At 42.4% G+C, this 21,758-nt stretch overlaps 2 protein-coding genes across 7 annotated transcripts in view; one reads left to right on the top strand and one right to left on the bottom strand.

The window, feature by feature from the left end:
* ASCC1 (activating signal cointegrator 1 complex subunit 1) overlaps positions 1-21,758 on the bottom strand; it is a 219,357-nt gene that overhangs the window by 141,559 nt on the left and 56,040 nt on the right. The window contains exons 3-6 of one of the 2 annotated variants that reach the window (XM_075841554.1): positions 6,090-6,195; positions 2,204-2,326; positions 2,012-2,111; positions 663-760 (exon numbers count right to left, since the gene is read on the bottom strand). In XM_075841554.1, the coding sequence (XP_075697669.1) occupies positions 663-760; positions 2,012-2,111; positions 2,204-2,315 (310 nt within the window). In that variant the 5' untranslated portion in view covers positions 2,316-2,326; positions 6,090-6,195. The remainder of the gene's footprint in view (positions 1-662; positions 761-2,011; positions 2,112-2,203; positions 2,327-6,089; positions 6,196-21,758) is intronic. The other variant, XM_075841555.1, reaches the window with a different exon arrangement.
* ANAPC16 (anaphase promoting complex subunit 16) lies at positions 6,137-20,146 on the top strand. 5 transcript variants are annotated; one of them, XM_075841560.1, is made up of 4 exons: positions 6,137-6,437; positions 8,534-8,682; positions 12,771-12,845; positions 18,679-20,146. In XM_075841560.1, exons 2-4 carry the CDS (start codon positions 8,544-8,546, stop codon positions 18,813-18,815), a joined length of 351 nt encoding a protein of 116 aa, XP_075697675.1. In that variant the 5' UTR covers positions 6,137-6,437; positions 8,534-8,543; the 3' UTR covers positions 18,816-20,146. The 5 variants fall into 5 exon arrangements, with proteins under 5 accessions (XP_075697675.1, XP_075697671.1, XP_075697674.1 ...); XM_075841556.1 differs by lacking the exon at positions 6,137-6,437 and adding an exon at positions 6,476-6,661; XM_075841559.1 differs by lacking the exon at positions 6,137-6,437 and adding an exon at positions 6,477-6,630.

Genomic DNA, 21,758 nt, shown 5'->3' with positions numbered 1-21,758 from the left:
CACAAACCCTAACATTACTACAGTGTCCTGATAATGAATACACATGACCATCCAGCCTGGACGTCATGTGTACTCAGAATCCTGACACTTCTGACTCTTTTCTGTGAGATTCCGGCAAGTGAAACCAAATCTCGCGAGATTACGGAGCTAAACGAGATTTGGTTTCACTTGCCGGAATCTCACAAAAAAAGAGTCAGAAGTGTCAGGATTCTGAATACACATGACGTCCAGGCTGGATGGTCATGTGTATTCATTATCAGGACACTGTAGTAATGTTAGGGCTTGTGTATGAGGCTGCACATAGTGATATATCTAGATCGCTAGTGCAGTGTAAATGAATGGAGAGGAGTGCATGATGCCGATTGGTCAGTGTCATGCACTCCTCTGTACAACGCCCACTTGGTCGAAAGTAAAAGTACGCCCACTTGGGCATTAATAAAGCTCATTAGCATAAACCAAAATCGCTCCTAACATTGTGAAAAAAGATCGTTTTTTTTAATAAAAAGCATTACTGTCACCTACATTACAGAGCCGATCTCCTTATGTAGGAGATAGGGCACTTATAATGTGGTGACAGAGTCTCTTTAAAGGGGTATTCCTCCAATCCAGTGTGCTCAGCTATTTCTATAACTCTAATTTTCAATAACAAAACTGAATCTTACCTATTTCTCCTTCCATCCCCTGTCTTGGAATACTAACTGAGGTGCGAGTCTCTGACTCCAGATTTCTCTTGGTCTCCCCTTTTTTTCCTATTATGTACCTATAACACACGCAGCAATAAAATAAGACAGGTAATACTAGAGTAAACGTTTATACTGGTCAGTCCATAAGTGAATGATTATGGAGTTTGAAAAGCAGGTGGTTAAATATATTCAGTATATTAAGATAACCCTAGACATTAGATATTTTTGACACATCCAGGGGAAATTAAACAATAATAACAAGTCTATGACAAGCATTACAAAAAAAAGTGTGAGCACACAATTATAGATTCTGTAGCCAATGTAGGATGTAGCCAAGCTGTAGTGAACTATATGGTTGTATCTGTTTTATCCCACTCTTACAAGAGTATCCCTATCCACAGGATTTGCCATAAACACATGATCGGTACGGGTTCCGACCTCTGGGACTCTCACCTTTCAGGAAAACGGAGATCCCCATTTGCTGATTCTGTGTCGCTGCTTTCCCCATTGAGCCCTCTGCTCTATCTGTAACTCGCATAGGCTGTCATCGAAAGGCCTGTTCGCAAGCATGGTCGCCACTATACTGAATTCAATGGGCGTAAAACAATTGGCAAGCGGGAATGACGGGACACCCGTTCTCTCAATAGGCAAGGGTCCCAGAGATCTCTACACCCATCACATATTTATGGCATAGAAACGTTCTCATTTTTTGAATACTTTAAGGGGTACAGTTTTTAAAAAGCGGTGCTTCATATGAGGTTTCTGACATATAGACCCCTCAAAGTCACTTCAGAACTGACTTGGTCCCTAAAAAAAGATGTATTGGACATTTTCTTGAAATGTGAGAAATTGCTGCGAAAGTCATAAGCCTTATACCGTACTAGAAAAATAAAAGCACGTTTAAAAAATTATGCCAACATAAAGTAGACAAATGATAAATGTTAACTAGTGACTATTTTGTGTGGTATAACTATCTGTCTTACAAGAGGATACAATCAAAAGTAAATTTTTCAAAATGTTCTCAAAATGTTGGTGTTTTTCACAAATACTGAATGTATTGACCAAATTTTACCACAAACATAAAGTACAATGTGTCACGAGAAAACAATCTTAGAATCACTTGGCTAAGTAAAAGCACTACAAAGTTAAAATCACGTAAAATGACACGTCAGATTTGTAAAACGGGGCTATGTCCATAGGGCCAAAACTGGCTGCGTTAAGACATGTCCTATGAATTTGGACTTCACAAATGACGCTATTGATACGTGACCTGCACTGTAAACTTGGAATAATAAAATAGTCACTGAAAAAGAGAAATAGACACTCACTTAAAAAGTTGGCTAGGAAGATCTATGGAGCTCCGGAAGCCCTTCTCGGTCTCTTCAATCATGAAGTCATCACATGGCTCATCTAAACATTGGATGGACTCTGCAGGGAAATATAAATGAGAACTATACGAGGAGAAACAAAGGAATATTGGTGGTTTCCATATGTCACCGACTGAATCACTGATACATTACCCTTGTAAAAATCATCCTCCGCTTCCTCAGCCTGATAAGTCGCCTCCCGTACTGTGTTCTTCCTGTATATTCGACCTCCAATGTTGACCAGGGTGGGGCGTAAAACCTCCATGAGTGCCGTCTCTAAAAGTAGACAGAAAGGTGAAAAAATGGTGTGTGCTTCAATGAAATCTCCTCTGCACCATTAAAACATGGTATCAAGGTGCCAAGATGACAGGCATGGGTCTGGCTATTGGAGGGAAGGGCTGGGAGTATTGATATATTAAAGTATGATGTCATCATGCTGTAAATATAAAATTATTAATTTGTCCAAAATATTTTTGACTAAAAATGTTGCCCCTGTCCACTGCAAATGTAAACAATATCACCATGGTGACCAGGTGACATCATGTCCAGCGATGATGCGTTGTAGTCTTTATCAAAGATTTTTATTTTGAGAATATACAAAACATAACAGCATACACATGGTTTCATAAATTTGCAAAATTCACAAGCAGTGCAATATAACCACTTCAATATCGCATAAAATACACAAAGACATAGAAACAACAGTAGGAGGTAACCTCCTAATCAGTAAGCAAAAACGAAATAAGAATGCAACGAGAATAACAATACCATAAGTGCAGCAAAGATAGTGCATTATTTAGGGAAGCCAGTCCCCACAGTTGGATAAAAATTAATCGCATATAAGTGCACATTATACGTCAGACTAACACAGACACAAGACAACAAGGGGAAACACAAACAGACCTAGCACGCAAAAGGTAGGCTTATATAGGTGTTCAAAAGAGGCCATCCAGCCAGAGAGGTAGATCATTACCACCCCGGAATCCAGACCACACTGCCCAAGTGCGGACAAAGAGCTCAGCTTTACCCTGATCAGCAGACATCAACTCCTCCATCCTCATAATTCCGTTCACCTCCGTCACCCATTCCTTCAATGAAGGTACAATGCTGGACTTCCAATGACGAGGAATCACTTTTCTTGCTGCGGTCAAAAAATGCCGAAAGACACTCTTTTTGAGGTGTGGGAGTGATCCAGGAACCATGGAAAGTAAGCCAATGGAGGCCGAAGTCTGAACCTCAGTATGAAAAAGTTTTTCAAAAAGTTTTTCCCAAAAGGGACGAAGCTTGGGACAATCCCACCAAATGTGCAGCATGGTTCCAGGAGCCTCCCCACACCTCCAGCACTCATCAGATACATTAGGGAATATCCTATGCAGCAAAGAAGGACAGCGGTACCATCTGGTGAGAATCTTATAATTTTTTTCCTGGGCGAAGCACGAGGTCGGTAGCTTATGCGCCAGGAAGAAAGATGTGCCCCACTCCTAAGCAGAGTGTCGAGTCCCCAATTCCTCATCCCATGCGGTAGTGAATGTCAGCTGAGAGTAATCGTATTTGGGTAGAAGGATCCCGTGTAAATAGGACCCCGTGTAAATAGGACGATGCGTTGTAGTCTGATGGTTTTAATACAAAATGTAAAGAATGCTCCGTGGTGGAAGTGGCCAGAATTTCTTACAAAGACCAAAAGTCCATTATTTTATATTTCTAGCATATCACCTTCCATAGAGCAATGTGTCTATATTCCAGACAATCACTTTAAAGAGCACCTTGAAAACAATTACAAGTATTGCTCAATGAGCTATCCCCTTCCGCCTATTATTATCTATATACGACAACCAATATGGCTTCTATTACAGGTTGTCACCCAGATTTCTAAGACATCTGCGGCCCAAACATTGCTGCTTCTGACTTCTCCAAATCACATCAAAATGTTATGTAGTCAGGAAGATTTGCAGTTCAGGATCTAGAAAGCTAGGTAGATTAGGAGCTGTAATAACATATATTGGTAGTTGTCACTTGTCAGGGAGGAAAGGACCAGATACAATTATAGGGTACCCCCAATACCATTGAAGGTGCCCTTTAAATATTGTAACGTGTCCTAAAAATAGCTGTGTAGAAAAATTTGTACGATATATTGTGACTGTGGAGATAACAAATAGTGTCCATGGAAATTCCTAAGCAAGTCAAATAATTAACCAATGAACTGTCACGTCAGATATAAATATCCCCAACTTAAGGAATTACCTTTACATCTGTAACCACAATAAAGGACCACTAACCCTATAGTAAGAGCTGCAAATAACATTATCATACACTCCAACATCTAAAATCAACAGTAGGCACAACCTGCCCACTACAACACACAGACATACATGCTGCGGAAGTTTCCACACCCCTTTTAAACGATATGTTTTGTATTGTAGCTGTTTTGTATTCTGTATACAGAGCAGCTGTATCTTGCGCTAAGACCTGAATCCGTCAGGTCTGTGGGACTGACGGTTTCAGTGTCAGCGGGTCCCGCCCATCTCTGACATGCGAGATCCACCCGTAATCGATCACATCTAAGGCCCTGACGAGGTCGCAACGCGGCTAACAACTGAGCCGGTACCATGTTCGGTGCGGCTGTCAGCCAGTAAGTGGCCGCACGTTAATGCTGGTAAACCGCCCCTCTAACTGCAAAATCATGCGGCCATGAATACACTGTTTATGGCCGCACGATTTTGCTGGTTACAACAAATTACCCCCTATTCATTTTCGATGGCAACGCCGGAAAAAAACAAATACAAAGCACTCAGCTATATCCGGCGCTCCCATAGAGAATGAATGGACCGGCAGTGCGTATGCGCGTGTAACCAGAATACCCCTTAACAAAGTATTTGACAGCCACACCTACATAGTGCCAGCGCGGTTGATGGCCTCGTTGCGACCGTGTCAGGGCCGCTCCGTGTGGCCGTACCCTTAGTTATGAACTTAGATGTGATCAATAACAGCTCGATCCTGCATGTCAGAGACACGTGGGACCCGCTGTCACTGAACCCGTCAGTCCCACGGACCTGACGGATACAGAATACAAAGCAGCTGTATCTCAAAAAGTTAAAATCATGTTTAATAAAAACGAATTAGAAAGTTGCACCAAACACACTGATACACATTTTTCTTATAAAATAAAAATCGCTTTCCAAGGTGTACATAGCGTTTAAGTGCCCTAATTGTGCCAGACAAAGTGCCCAGTAACAGCCCCAATGCGCTGACGGGAGAGACCTCGGCGCTCTCTTTACCTGCATCAGATTGTTCTTGGGTTTGAAACATTGAAAAATTAATGGTGGACATTCATCCGGATGTGAGGAAGTGTGAGCAGTCGCTTCATCCTACTGTATGTATCCCGACAGAGAACCTGATATTATGTAGTGTGGAGGTAACAATGGGGCCATGACTGAAAGCAAGTGTCTCATTTGGCCAGCCACAACACCCTATAAATGCCAGTCAAAGAATACCCATAAGTGCCAGTCTGTGCCACCACTGGTTTCAGCCGCTGTTTTCGCAAATACTAGCCACAGCGACCCCACAAGTGCCAGCACTCCTTACTATAGCTACATTTTAATAATGTTTTAATGTTACATTGCAGAAGTGAAAAGACTGAATTGGGTAAAATGTACAGACCAATCAAAATCAGCGCTGCGCCATCTATACTTGTATTATCTGTAATATTATTATCTGGAAATACATGACAAAGTAGCGATCACGGGGCAGACGTTATCTTGACCTTTCCATCAGTGATCTCATTGAGGATTACTACAGCCATTTCCTCCTAGCCTAAAATGGCTGATAACAGGGAACAATAGACAGTATTGAATTGAACAGCAACATGGAGGAAGACACTTAGAAATGACTGATGCATGGCAACAAACGCAGTAAACAGAATATTTTATTTGCAGCCTCGCTCATACATAAGCTCGCACATCAGCTTTGGCTATCACTCTCATTCAAAGTCTTCATTTACGTCTCCCCACTAACGCAGCATAAATTGCCCACATAAGCTTACCAACTAATGACGTAGTCGTACGTCATCTCCGTGGGCCGGAAGGAAACAAGGGACGTCAAACAAGGCTACGAATACCACGCAGCCGTATCTTTTGCGGGAAAGAAATCTAAAAGAAAGACAAAAGGAATTTTCGGGACTTGGTTTCCAAATTTTGTTTCTCATTATATATTTGTACTCCGGTATTTATTCTGTGCACTGTGCAATGGAATTCAAATGAAATCTTGCAACATTTGCCCATATCGAATATGGCGCCGTGAGAGTCTAAACGCAATGACGTCATTGAGCGCCGCGCACACTGTCAAAATAAAAAGCAAGGGCTGCAACTGCTGCATTCTGCGCGGCTGTGAGGTGAGGATCCGGGGACTTTATTAAACGGAACGAACGCTTAGGTTATTAGTAGGCGCCTGGCAATGGTGTATGAGGGGACTAACAACTGTGGCACTACAAGTCCCAGGCTGCACTGTTAGGCAACAAAAGCAAGCACTATTTAAAGCTGTATTTCGCCTCTTAAGTTCTGTCATATGATTCATGGTGAAGGAGGGTAATTTATCAGGGGGCGCTTTCGTATGTATGTACGTACGTACTTGGGTATGCAGTGATATTTGTCCTGTGTTTATTGTGGCCCCAGACAGCGCTTTAGCTCTACTTTTATGTTTTAGAAAATACTTGTAGTCCCTATAAAATAACATGTATGAGCTGGTGAAAAATCCAATAGACTGTAATGCTTATACGTATTGCACTGTATTATACAGGACTCAATCGCTTGTTCACGTCCCCTGGGGGACCAAAAATAGGCAAGAAAATAAAAGAGTTCAAGTTTTTTGTAATATACAGAAAAAAAATATTCAAAGTTCAAAAATTCCCTCCCCATTTTTGCCCTAATGTAATGTAAAAAAAATAAATGTAATTGGTATCGCAGCGTCTGTAAAAGTCAAAACTATTCTAATACGGTATAATGTCATTTAATCTGAAAGTTGAATGCCATAAAAAAAAACGATAGAATTTCTGGTTTTTTTTTTAGTCCCGTTATGTCCCCAAACAAATTGAATAAAAAGTTTTATGTACCCAAAATTAGTTCTATTACTAAAACTACAGCTCGCTCTGCCACAAGCAAGCCCTCACGCTGCTCCACGGGAAAATAAAAAAGTTCCGGCTCTCAGAATATGGCCCATTCAATAAATAGTTTTTTTTTTTTTCAATGATGTGCCATTACAATCTAAATCGCTGGTTTTTTTTTCTATTCCACCTTGCAAATTTTTTTTTTTTTCAGTTTCCCAGCACATCATATAATATATAAAATGATGCCATTAAAAAGTCCAACTAGACCCTCAAAAAACAAGCCAATGACAATGGAAAAATAAAAAAGTTATGGCTTTTGGAAGGCAGGGAGTAAAAGACAAAAATGAAAAACTGAAAAATGTTTTCAGCGGGAAGGGGTCAAAGCACCATCACACCACAAGCCTATCGTTATACTGCTGGGATTTAGCGTCCTATCAAAACTGTCCGTTTTTAAGCATCTAAAAAGAAGTTCTAAAACGTCGTGCGGTGAATGTAAATTAGCGGAGAGGAGTCCTGATCTGAGTCCAGCGGCTCCCGCACATGCCCGGTGCTCAGATGAAGCCGAGGCCGGTACACCTGGACTCTTCTCTGGTCATTTACATACAGCGCATGTTGTGTTCTTTTCTGACAAAATGCTAAAAACGGACAGTTTTGATAGGTCGCTATTTCCCAGCAGCATAATGACCATGTGGTATGGTGGCCTAAAATCTAGCGACAGGTTCCCTTTAATGCAGGACATACATTGTGAAGTATTCACACGTTCGTTTCTTCTAGCTACCTTATTTATATAAACTCGGAGAACCCCTTTAAACAATCTTAGGCTATGTTCACACCGCTTCAGATGCATGTGCCAAACCTGTCCTTAGACCCCTATGAGCCTGACGGATGCCAAAACTGTCCTTTCGGCATCTGCCGGACAGATCTACATTGGTATACCTTTTTTCACTGTACGGGGAAACAAACCTTACTGAGCTTTCCTATACAGTTGGCCACCACGAAACAACATATACCTTGCGGTATGGCATAGAGCTGCATACATTGGGAGTTTTATGCTCGGCTCATACGTTGGGGGACTTCTCGGCATATGCACCAAATATGAGGCATAATTGCAATGTGAACAGAGTCTTCTAGTACTCCTACTAAAGCTTGGAGCGCTATCTTTGGCGGCCCTATAGGAATTCATGGAGCGGCAGCTGAGCATGTGCAATACTGCTCCATTCCTATGAGGCTCCCAGGAACGGCAAGGTAAATCTGTTCTCGTGATCGGTGGGCGTCCCGGCAGTTGGACCCCCACCGGAAAACCCTCAAGGATAGAACTATGATTGGCCAGGTTTTACTTTATGCATGCCACTATTTTTAACTCTCACTGTTTGCTTTTCTCTCAGACACTTTGCCATGGCTGCCTCGTCGTCTTCTTCAGCTGGTGGTGTGAGCGGGAGCTCCGTTACAGGATCTCGCTTTAGTGTTTTACAGTTGGCTCCACCAAGAAAAGCACTTTTTACTTGTACGAAAGCAGCTGGGGAGATGCTAGAAGGTAAACTGCACTAGCAAAATAACGATTACTGGTTCCTTTTTTTTGGGGGGGGGGGGGGTTAAGACTTTTCCTAATTTGCTTTATCAGTGTCTGGTTCTTCATATCTTTGGTTTGTTTTCCCCACAACATTCATCAATGGTTTACTGATATCATATACCAAAGTCTGACTGGTTGGGAGTCCAATTGTTTTAACCCCTACCAGTGACTAGAATGAATGGGGCGGAGGCGCTTGGTAAAGCATGGCAACCCCATCAAGGAAGTCTGAGCAAGCATGCATGTTTATTGCAAAGAGAGAGAGGGGTAAGGAGCTGCCAGACACCTCTGGTGGTGCTGATCTCCTAGAACAAAATTCAGCATCTTGAAATCTAACATATTTAATCCTTGTTTCCCACCTCGGCAGACGTATGGCTTTAGAGGACATTATATATGTGTCTTCTGTTTAGGTTCTGTTCCTGGTTTTGGCTTAAAAATACATGCAAAAGCTACAGCAAATCTGCACCGTGTGAACAAGGCCTAATGGTGGCTTATTGGGCATGCATATCATTCCTTTTTTCCATGTGGTAATCCAGACCTGCTAGTGTTTCACAAAGATACAATCTCAAATTATAGAGCCCAAAAATTATCATTCATTATCAGCACTTGTCTACATGGCCCATGTCGGGCTGTATAAGAGGACCTTAAGGCTATATTCAGACGACCGAAAACCACCTGAAAACACCAGTGCCCATGTAGATGGCGCCATACACTGTGCCCATGTAGATGGCGCCATACACTGTGCCCATGTAGATGGCGCCATACACTGTGCCCATGTAGAAAGTGCCCAAATAGATAATGCCATTGTCATGTTATTGCGCCACCTGCATCACAAGAGAGCACAAAATTCCGGGCAAAGGAACCAATGGTTTCTTTGTTTCGCCAGCACTGTTAATTGTATCCGCAGCCTAAGGACACTGATACAATTGAGTCCCCCCTGTAAACACTAGGATCAGTTTTTGCCGGCCGTCACACAAATGATTTTGTGAAAAACGGCTGTGAAACTGATTTATTGAATTTTACGGGGGCCGACGAGCCGTGGAAACGGCAGAAAATAGAACCGTATGCACCAGCCGTTAAAAAGACTGCTGTGTGGAAACACTCATAAAATCTGATTATTTTGAAAATGGCCTTGCGACGGCTCGTTAAAAGAAATGGTCGGTTAAAAGAAACGACCGTCACGCGGGCGTTTTTATCTGTTGTGCGACTATAGCCCAACCAGCATTAGAGGACGTGAAACTGTAGTTTACCACTAGGTGGCACTACAGGTCTTCATAGGAACCATCATCAGCTCACTTGGAAGATAAGTAATGAATATCAGTAGTTCAGCAAATTTGTGCTTTTTCTAAATGTTAAATTGTGTTTTGCTGAGATAAGTTTCCCCCTTCATTGGTTAAAAAGGCGCCGTCATGTAAGGGCGATTATCGGGCAGACAAGCGTTCGTATAACGCTCATTGCCGGTAATTACCCTGTGTAAACAGGGCAGCGATCAGCAGATGAACGAGCAAACACTGCTCGTCTGCTTGTTGTGTCGTTATAAAAAAGTAAAATATTATCGTTGTCGGCAGCACATCTCCCTGTGTAAACAGATGGACACGCTGCCGACATGATACTGTATGGGGACGAGCGATCGGAGTAACGACCGCTCGTCCACATCCATAGCTCTGTGTGACAGGAGCAAACGAGCGCCAATCAACAATGTCTCTTTGAACGGCGTTCGCTGCAGCGGTCGATTATCGGCCGGTGTAAAAGGCCCTTTAGAGAGCAGCTTAATTTCTGAACAAAGCGCTAGAAATCCTGCCTCCGTTCATTTATTTTGCATACATTTTTCAAAGTCAGGACATTTTTGCAAGTTGCTGAGAACAGAATTCTTTGTACTATATGCAGTTTATTGTTCAGAGTTCTGGCTCTGCTGTGCTGAATATGGCTTATTTTAGACAAATACATATTGTCATGTTTTTTATTGAATTGGTATTATTTTGCCGTGGAGTCATTTACCTGGGACTTTTTGTATCCAGTATTAAATGAAGATTTTTCTAGAAGTAGTGCAACTCATAAAAGAGGCATTTTGGCAAGATGTAGCAGAGCTGAATTTGTCTTCTGACTGGTATATAATCATACTGCATAAGCTTAGTCTGAGGAAGGTTTTCTTGCACTCTTAGGCTATGTTCACACGGAGTATTTTGGGGGAGGAATATCTGCCTCAAAGCTCCAAACGGAATTTTGAGGCAGATATTCCTCCCCCAAAATACTCCGTGTGAATAGCAATGATCGCGCCGTTTTTCGCCCGCGGCCATTGAGCGCCGCGGGCAGAAAACACGCTTTCTCCTGCCTCCCATTGAAGTCAATGGGAGGTCGGAGGCGGAAGCGCCCGAAGATAGGGCATGTCGCTTCTTTTTCCCGCGAGGCAGTTTTACTGCTCGCGGGAAAAAGACGCCGACGCCTCCCATTGAAATCAATGGGAGGCGTTCTCGGGCCGTTTCTGCCGAGTTTTGCGACGCGGTTTCCGCGTCAAAAAACTCGGCAAAATACCCCGTGTGAACATAGCCTTATTATAACACATCAGGTCATGTAGGGGGACGTTAACTACTTCTTCCAGATCTTTCCAAAATCCTTTTGATGGCTTCATTGGTTTAGAAACCTACTCGGCGGACAGTGGAGAATATGCAGACGACTTGCCTCACGCATTTGTGTTTGAGGAGCTGCCTCTAAGCAATAGCCATTGTTTTTATTTTTATTTTTTTGTTTTTCATTTTTTGAAGTATTAAGGACTTTATTAATTTTATTTGAATTTTTTTCTTATTCCCCACCCCCCAAGGGGCTTGATCATGCAATTGTTAAATATTTGTGTTGCTGTGAATGGTATTATATTTTTAAGGGTCTTTTATTAATTAGGAGGAGAGACATGTCAGTCCGGAGAGCCTTCATTAGGCCCCCAGGCTGCCATGACAACTATCGTCTTAGATGCCGCGATCTCTATTGACCGCAGCGTGGTATCTAAAGTATTAAACAGCCGGGTGAAGCGTTTGAGCCGGCTACATACGTCTCCTCACCCATCATCACGTACAGTTTTGTGTTTATTATAATGTAAATTTGCACACTAGGCTGTCTGACACAGATCATTTTGACCAGTACAACCATTCTAAACCATCATGTTGACATTAATTTTAAAAAAAAGAATTAGACGCACAGGAATAACGTCTTTGCATATGGTAGCATAAACGTAGAAATGCCTTTCTTACATTTTCCTGTTGTAGCAGTCTGATTGGGCATAAGTATGCGGATCCTCAAGCAGTGATAAAGAAGAGCGGCCACCTCTCCTAAAATATCTGTTTAGTAAATAATTGTAGTCTCCATGAAATAACGATGCTGGAGCATCTTTTCTTAGAACTCTACGTTGTTCCGTTCCTCCGTCATTCCTCAGAAGTTTATAAATAAAGGGCAGGGTGTAACCATTCCCCTTGTCAAAGGGGTGTGTCCCTACAGTCTCACTCTGTGAGCACTGATTGGACAGTGTCAGTCTGTGTAGGGACACACCCCCAACTGGTAACACCCAGCCGTCAGTTTAATCATTAGTTTCTGGGAGGATTAACAGAGGAACGGTACAAGGTAGTGTTATAAGAAAAGACGATCTAGCATCATTATTTCATGGGAAACAATTATTTTTTTTAAAACTGACATGTCAGGACAGGTGACAGGTCCTCTTTAAAAATAAATAATTTAAGATTACTATTGAATAAGTAAAGAAAGCTTTCTGTTTGTGATTTTATTTAAGGGCTGTGTAAATCTACAGGTCCCTTATACATCGCTGTGGCCCCTTCATTCTCAGGATCGGTGGGGGTCCCAGAGGTCGGATCCCCACTGATCAATAACAAGGATGGAATATCTTCTGGGCAGGGACCTCTCTCCTTTTTTGTCTCATTCGTTGTTCATTTAGTTAGTTGTCGTTTTACTTTTTCGTTACTTTCCCAATTGTAAAGTGCTGCGGAATATGTTGCCACCATGTAAAGATTATTGTTATTTAGTCTTTTTTTTTTTTTTCCTCTTGTTTGTAGATGGCTCGGAGAGATTCCTTTGTGAATCTGTGTTCAGTTATCAAGTAGCTTCAACGCTAAAGCAGGTCAAACACGGTAAGTAATAAATGCAAATCATGTTCAAGTCCTGCCCCAGCAAATCGTATCTCATCCTACACATTTCTGCTATATCAAAAACCACATACTAGTTAACTGTGTGTCAGAAGGCAATGGCTGCGTTCCACAAATATGACTGTTTTTATGGGTTTTAGCTTGACAGCAATTTAAGGCCATAACAAATCTTGTGATGTATAGACACCTGGAATAAACTACTTTGCTCCATAGTCCGCATGAAGTGTTATATGATGGAGGGAAGGTAGGAATTCTTTGACTCACAATAAAACATAGAATAAGAATGTCATGAAATGGAGCATCAAGAAGATCCATATAAAGGGTTAAGCTAGCAGATGCCCATAGCATCTGCCATACAACAAACCCACCCCCCTGATACTTCTGCACCATCCTGTTAAATTGAGCACTACATCTTGGCAGGACGGGGAATCCTTGTCACTCAATCAATCTTCTCCAGTCCGCATCACCAAGAGATTGGTTAGCCTCTCATGAGCATTGTATACGTTTCAGTAGCCGTGTCTCAAGAAAAGAGAATCTGTTATTTTTTCCTATTAAAGGTGTTGCTTGTTCAGATATCTTATTTCCAAATACCATATTAAGGAATTCTGCGTTAATAGAGGAAGTATTTGTAAAAAAATATAAAAATAGGACCAACGGCGCTGCACGATGAGACAGAAAATTGGATGACTTAGATGACCATCAAGGTAATATTTAATGGAAGGGCTACGCGTTTCGACACCGAACTGGTGTCTTCATCAGGCCAGTACAGACTGTGCAGAAACATCATACATTTATATACATACTGGGAAGCAGACAAGGACCGCCAAAAACACAGCAGGTCAAAGGTCAGATACAATACAAAATTAGCACATGACAAAAAGGACAATAATGATAGCTAAAAATATGGTGTGATAACACCACATCAGACATGAAACATATGTTAATAAATAAAAGCTAGAACAATAAAAACATTGGCCGAAAAACCCAATACGGCTCACCTAGCCGACTTTGTATGAGGCGAAACATTAGTGAAACATTACCTGAGTGGTCCCAATCATAACCACAACGGTAAATAGTTGTTACTTATCTAAATTGAGCATGGGTTATTGATAAAAAATGCACTAAAATCGCTAGATTTTAAAGCCGCTGGAGTAGCGTCCCCGGTTGCCTAGCAACCCAGATATCACTAGAGCCGGAAGTACGTACTGAGACGCGAACTGAACCGCATCCAGACTTAGAGGTAAATAACACAATAAAATGTGATAATTACCCGATCGAATGTGTAGGGAATCCTTTACAACAAGCAGGCTACCTGAGGTATATGGAAGAAAGCCAAGAGTGCCCTCAATGCTAATCAACCAGTAGTGAGACAAGCCAACTTGTAACTATTAGTAGGAGCTTATTCTTATAGCTAAGGGGTCGGACACTGTGCCCTCCATCTCTTTATATAAAAGCAAGAGGAAACTGATTCTTTCTTTCTTTCTTTCTTTCTTTCTTTCTTTCTTTCTTTCTTTCTTTCTTTCTTTCTTTCTTTCTTTCTTTCTTTCTTTCTTTCTTTCTTTCTTTCTTTCTTTCTTTCTTTCTTTCTTTCTTTCTTTCTTTCTTTCTTTCTTTCTTTCTTTCTTTCTTTCTTTCTTTCTTTCTTTCTTTCTTTCTTTCTTTCTTTCTTTCTTTCTTTCTTTCTTTCTTTCTTTCTTTCTTTCTTTCTTTCTTTCTTTCTTTCTTTCTTTCTTTCTTTCTTTCTTTCTTTCTTTCTTTCTTTCTTTCTTTCTTTCTTTCTTTCTTTCTTTCTTTCTTTCTTTCTTTCTTTCTTTCTTTCTTTCTTTCTTTCCTGTACATGTATTACATGCTCAGCAATTCAGCTGGAAATGTGCGGCAGGGGAAAAATTCTCCCGGCGATAGCGGCTGATTGATGGGGGTTCCAGATGTTGTATCCGCGGTGATCAACTGATCACCACCGCGTTTGTTTTTAGATAGGTTGTTTTACTTAGACTACCCTTTTAATGATGTGTCATGACACAACCTAAATATTTTCTTTTTAGAGGGGTATTCCTGACCCAAACATTTCTCAACTATTCACTGGACTAACCGCAGGGACCCCCACCGATCACTAGCACGCTTTGTGGCTGGAATACTCATTCCAGTATTCATAGATGCTTTTTGTGGCGGGCACGTAAATCATCTGTCTTCTAGATCCCATGAGGTTACACTTTAGTAATATGATTCACTACAAAAGGAGACCCAGGAATCAACTGCTGCATGTTCTTTGCTCCTTTCATTTCTTTTACTTTCCTTGAGGGCAGCCTTTTTTAACACCTATCCCTGATGGGTACAATTAAAAGGGAGGAGATCAGATCTGGTCTCCCAACAGACATTTGTAAAGCTTTGTTCTTTGATACCTGGGGCAAAAGGATGTAAGTTGTCTCCACCTGACTAAGAAAAGTAGAGACATTACAGGGAACAATCTTCTTAAAGCAGTGATTAGCGTAGCCGACTCCCAAGATTGTTACGACCAGAAGATGTTTTCTCCATTACAACTATTGTACACCCTGAAATATTTTGTTTGTGTATTCAATGGAACCAGTAACATCGTACTTTAGGACAAAGAATTCAAAAATCGCCATGTCCACATGTTTTCTCTACATACAGTTAATTTTCATCAGTGATTATACGATTCTTTTATTCACATTTACATAGTGAATTTACTGTTTTATCCTTCAAATCCTGATTTTGTCTTTCTAGTAAAAATGTCCCTTGTAATGTGCTTTGCTATTTTTTATTTAAAATACCCGTGTGCTTATGCCACACCTTGGGAGGGGGGGTTATATCCTGAGTTATGACTGCTTGAAGTTAGGCTAGAGCTACAAGCCGAGTTTGGCCGCGGCTCAGGTTGCAGAGCCAAAGATCGCTGTGTCGCGCTGCCTGCATCTCGGGTGAATGTGGTCGCTTTGCAACCACAAGTTTTCGTGTTACACCACAGTCGCAAGGAATCAAAACACACTGGACTTCTTGCCACCAAAGTAGCCATAGCCAAACAGGCCCAAAGTCTGCACTATTGAGAGATTCTGATAACATTTCCTGCTCTGATTTCCGTAAAGTTCAACCATGTCACAGGGACATTGGGGCAGATTTACTAATGCTGTCTAAGATTTGGGCAGTGTTAACTTCGATCAAGAAGTGAGAAGATGCACTGAAGAGGTGCACGCTGTATGATAAATTTGGTGCATCTTGCTAGATATGTTAGACACTTTTCTCCTCTTGATAACCTTTTTAGTTTGCTTCATTTATGCCAGTTATTTTGGCCAACATTTGGCAAGATTTTGGTGCCAGTCGGCACGTTTTAAGTCACACCCTTCCAGCTAAGCCACATCCCTTTTTAAGAATTATATTTGCGCCAAAAAAAACCAGGCCATAATTCTGGACACAAACCACTGTCCACGTTTAATATCTACATCATAACTGATTTGAATAGTTCCACTTGTGTGTATGGGCATTGACCGGAGTGTAGTTAAAGGCCTTTTTGGGGGGCCCCCCCAACTTCTCTTTATTGCCAGCAGACATGTGTGACACTCTGCTGGGTCCTGTATCTAAGCCAACCACATTGTAAGCTTAGATGCAGGGCCTCAGCGAACAATATTCTTATACTTGCCCTCCTCGCTCCTGAGCCAGATCCTCGTCAGCTCTGGGTGCAGTGCGGGTCCTGATTCCGTTCAGCGTCATGACGTAACCCGTGGCACGCTTATCGTTGTGACGCTGAAAGGCATCAGGACCTGTGCTGTGAACGTACCCAACTCAGGAGCAAGGTCGGTAAGTATACGGTCAGGGGCAAACTCAGGATTTTTAAATGGGGTTTCCAAACGCATACTTTTCGTCCTGCTACCCTCTGGCTTTTACGCTACGAGTACTGGTCTGCACTTATCCACCAGCCGAGCCCTTTTTATTACAAGTTCTAATAAAAAGGCTAAGCAATATGATCTTATCACTACTGGTACTGTAAAAACCAACGTAGATAGTACCACACTCATTGCCCCCTGTGGATGGTGCACACACTCATTGCCCCCTGTGGATGGTGCACACACTCATTGCCCCCTGTGGATGGTGCACACACTCATTGCCCCCTGTGGATGGTGCACACACTCATTGCCCCCTGTGGATGGTGCACACACTCATTGCCCCCTGTGGATGGTGCACACACTCATTGCCCCCTGTGGATGGTGCACACACATTGCCCCCTGTGGATGGTGCACACACTCATTGCCCCCTGTGGATGGTGCACACACTCATTGCCCCCTGTGGATGGTGCACACACTCATTGCCCCCTGTGGATGGTGCACACACTCATTGCCCCCTGTGGATGGTGCACACACTCATTGCCCCCTGTGGATGGTGCACACACTCATTGCCCCCTGTGGATGGTGCACACACTCATTGCCCCCTGTGGATGGTGCACACACTCATGGCCCCCTGTGGATGGTGCACACACTCATGGCCCCCTGTGGATGGTGCACACACTCATGGCCCCCTGTGGATGGTGCACACACTCATGGCCCCCTGTGGATGGTGCACACACTCATGGCCCCCTGTGGATGGTGCACACACTCATGGCCCCCTGTGGATGGTGCACACACTCATGGCCCCCTGTGGATGGTGCACACACTCATGGCCCCCTGTGGATGGTGCACACACTCATGGCCCCCTGTGGATGGTGCACACACTCATGGCCCCCTGTGGATGGTGCACACACTCATGGCCCCCTGTGGATGGTGCACACACTCATGGCCCCCTGTGGATGGTGCACACACTCATGGCCCCCTGTGGATGGTGCACACACTCATGGCCCCCTGTGGATGGTGCACACACTCATGGCCCCCTGTGGATGGTGCACACACTCATGGCCCCCTGTGGATGGTGCACACACTCATGGCCCCCTGTGGATGGTGCACACACTCATGGCCCCCTGTGGATGGTGCACACACTCATGGCCCCCTGTGGATGGTGCACACACTCATGGCCCCCTGTGGATGGTGCACACACTCATGGCCCCCTGTGGATGGTGCACACACTCATGGCCCCCTGTGGATGGTGCACACACTCATGGCCCCCTGTGGATGGTGCACACACTCATGGCCCCCTGTGGATGGTGCACACACGCATGGCCCCCTGTGGATGGTGCACACACGCATGGCCCCCTGTGGATGGTGCACACACGCATGGCCCCCTTTTAGATAGTGCCGGGTGCCCCCCACACAAATAATTAAAAAATTATACTCCCCTAGCCCTGTTGCGCAGGACGGAGCTCCTCAGTCCTGCAGCCTATAAGGCACAGAGATGGAATCCTTTTTTCATAGGCCGATGAGATCCGGTGATATCAAAGCGTTTTATAGACTGCAGACCTAACGTGGCCTGTAGCCGAATGGCAGAGCAGGGAGCAAGCCCCTTGCTCTGCCATAGTATTCAATTTTATCTGCGTCGTAGATACATTATATCTATTCACACGTCTAAGGTGTCCTTCTGTTGGCCATATTTGATTCTGATAGTATAGTTCCTAGCTCCTCAGTCCTGAATGCTATATAACCCGTGCCCACTGCATTTGGACAATGCCAGTTCCATATTTTAACCTTCTAACTTTTTTACTTGCTCAGACAGTTTGTCACCAGCTTAAGAACGTCTCGTAAATGTCACTGTGTATACACAGATAAAACTCTTCCAGTCAAAGGCTGTGATTGATCATGATCCTCTCCAGTGATGACCTAAAATAATGGAGCAACCTTGAGAGACAGAGGAGGATTCTGTTCTAATTGCAGTAACATTTGTTTAGGTCTAATCTTTTCAGATCAACAAGTGTCCCGAATGGAGAAGTTGGCTGGATTAGTGGAGGAGCTGGAAGCAGATGAGTGGAGATACACCCCAATTGAGCAGCTCTTGGGCTTCACACCTTCGTCAAGCGGAAAGTAACCTACAACCTGCCACCACGCCACATTTCGACAATACATAAGAAATAAACTGTATCTTTTTGGATGCAGTCGAGAGAAGGTACTCGAAGGGCTCAACATCGTATATCAAGTGTCCAGTTGTTCTGGCAAAAAGTAATGCGTTAGGGTATGTTCACACGCAGTGTTTTCAGACGTAATTCGAGCGTTTTACGCCTTGAATTACGCCTGAAAAAACGCCCCTAATACGCCTACAAACATCTGCCCATTTCTTTCAATGGGAATTCCGATGTTCTGTTCCCATGAGCCTTTATTTTACACATTGCTGTCAAAATACGGCGCGTAAAATGACGGCTCGTCAAAAGAAATGCAGGACACTTCTTGGGATGTTTTTGGAGGCGTTTTTCATTGACTCCATTGAAAAACAACTCCAAAAACCACAGTAAAAAAAACACGAGGTGTTAAAAAAACATCTGAAAATTAGGAGCTGGTTTCGCCTAAAAACAGCTCCGTATTTTCAGACTTTTTTGGTCACTGCGTGTGAACATACCCTTATATTTCAGCCATCTGATCTTCAGATCTATAGAAAGTCTACAAATTGATACACGTTGAACACTTCCACCGTACGTGACTATCCTGACCCGTTCAGCAGATTACCATTGAACCTAAGCTGTGAATGAACATAGAAAGATCTTAACAGATTTGGATAATAATAAATACTTTTTTTGTGAAATATAATTTTTGTTTTTCTTTTGTCTAAAATAAAATCTATTTGTTAACGGATTGCTTACAGGGTTGTTGTTGTTGGTGTATCAAAAACATTAGCTCCACTACTGCGAAAGTGAGGAAAATGTGTTTGTGATTTCATTTTGTAACTATGGTTATGTGACTCCATCTTGCATGGAGTATCCATTTAATATCTTAAAGAATCCTTTTTGTGTTTGAAGAATCATCTGTTTCATTAAAAGAAGTAAATTCATGCTGGGATTGTCTGAACAATTATGTTTATGTTCCTTAGCTAATGTTATGATTCCTCTTGTGAGAAGTGAATCTGCAGCCCCATACCGTCTGAAAACCGTTTGTTTACCATTTTTTGTTATGAGGAATAGACTGGTGCTAGGGCAGCTGTGGGGGTCATTATGACCCCTCCGTCGTGGTGACGTTGCATGTTATGGGAAATTGTAGTCTTACATGTAAAAAGCCTTTTCGTGCTTGTGATTGGCTCAGCACGAGCAACTCCCCATTGTATATGTATTGTGCTTGTGATTGGCTAAGTTTAAACCTACCCTTTTTGAAAGATATTATTGTAATTGCATTTGGTCAATAAAGCAGATAAGCATATTTTAGGTATACAAAGTGTGTCTCTTTGTGCCTTACTTCTCTCCGATATATCGATATAACCTATGGATCTGGATAAGTTAACTGAAGGGTGTCCGTTGACCTACCCATTGAAACTTTCAGTCTAATATATTTTGGCCAGGATTGCATCAACAACTACCTTGCCAGCAGTTACTACGAAGAACCCTGGAGTCTCTAGCAGTGTGGATGCAAGCCTGCCCCCAGTGGCTCTGACAGTGTTATGCTGACTTCCCTCACAACTCCTGCAGTGTGAATATAGATTACCCTAAAACGAGAAGGGGCACTTGCTGGATCTCTTTATGTCCTCTAATAAGCCTTGAATTTTATTGAACAACTGACTCTCCTTTGACACTTATACATTTGTTATATCAGTGATCGGGCAATAGAGCACTTTTAGTTTCCAAAGTCAGGTTGTCAATTTCAGACCATTGGATTCTGGGTTAAAGGAATGTGAGTATGAGGTTATAAGTAAAAGCTACAGATTACTTTTTTTTAATAACTGCATTTTTTTTGTGGTTGTAAACCGGTTCCTTGTAGGCTGCCATGTACTTGTTGGTTTTAGTCCACAATATGGTTCGTGGTTCCTTAAGTAAAAGTTGGCTGTAACAACCAATTACAACTGTTGGTCAACTTTTTGGCTGAATTTTAGCACAAACCATTGTTCACAATAGACAGCTGATGGAAATAACATCAAGTTGGATTTATTTTTTCCATTGGCTGTTATTGTGGGCTTCACAGCTGATGACTTGTGGTTGTTTGGCATAATGTGCGCATACTCATTTAGTTGGGCAGAAAATGTCAATGAAAGGGCAATGGTTGGCAGGATAGAAATTAATGGCCGTGGTAAGGAAGGTTCATTTCCTCTTGGCCACTTTTTTAAAAGATAGTCTCAATGTTCTTGAGAAGGTTGTTCAGCAGATTCTTCTTAGTCATTTATATAGCACATTGTTTGGCAGAACATACTGGGTGGGTGCAGTAGTTTAACATCTTGCCAAGTTTAGAATAGTGACCAGTTAAAAGCCATTGAGTCCTGCCAGTTAGGATGGCGTTGTCTCATGAGTTGCAGTGCACCCACCATACACCATGTTCTCCTTCTCACTTACTTGCTGCTTCATGAGTTTCCATATACATTTATATATAGAAAATTATTTTTTTTCCTTGCCACAAAACCAGATGTATTTTTAGTCATTAAGGAACACTCATATTCTGAAATAGATGATCGCCTCGTGCTTGCTTATTTTGGAAATAATTCCACAACAGAAGGACTGAAGAGAAAGGTTACAGAGGCATCTGCTTGTAGGAGGTGGTTAAAGCGCAGGTTCAGCGCAGGAAGGGGATGTGTGGCTTTTTCATAGATCTGCTACACTCATTTCTAATTATTTGCTTACTACAAAAAAAATACAGCATATTTAATTTATTCCTCTACAGAAAACATTCAACTAAAATGAAGTCTCAATAGAAAAAAATATCAGAGAAAATTTCCAAACCCCACTTACACTTGGTGAAAATAATCACTGCAGATTTTGGGACATTTTATAATGCGCGGCATTCCTTTAAAGTGTAACTAAATGTTCAACAAACTTCTGATGTGTCATAATGACATGTCAAG

The sequence above is a fragment of the Rhinoderma darwinii genome, chromosome 11 (assembly GCF_050947455.1).
Source record: "Rhinoderma darwinii isolate aRhiDar2 chromosome 11, aRhiDar2.hap1, whole genome shotgun sequence".
In the NCBI taxonomy this organism is placed as follows: Eukaryota; Metazoa; Chordata; class Amphibia; order Anura; family Rhinodermatidae; genus Rhinoderma; species Rhinoderma darwinii.
Note: the sequence above shows the minus strand (reverse complement) of the source record. Positions and strands in the feature narration are given on the sequence as shown.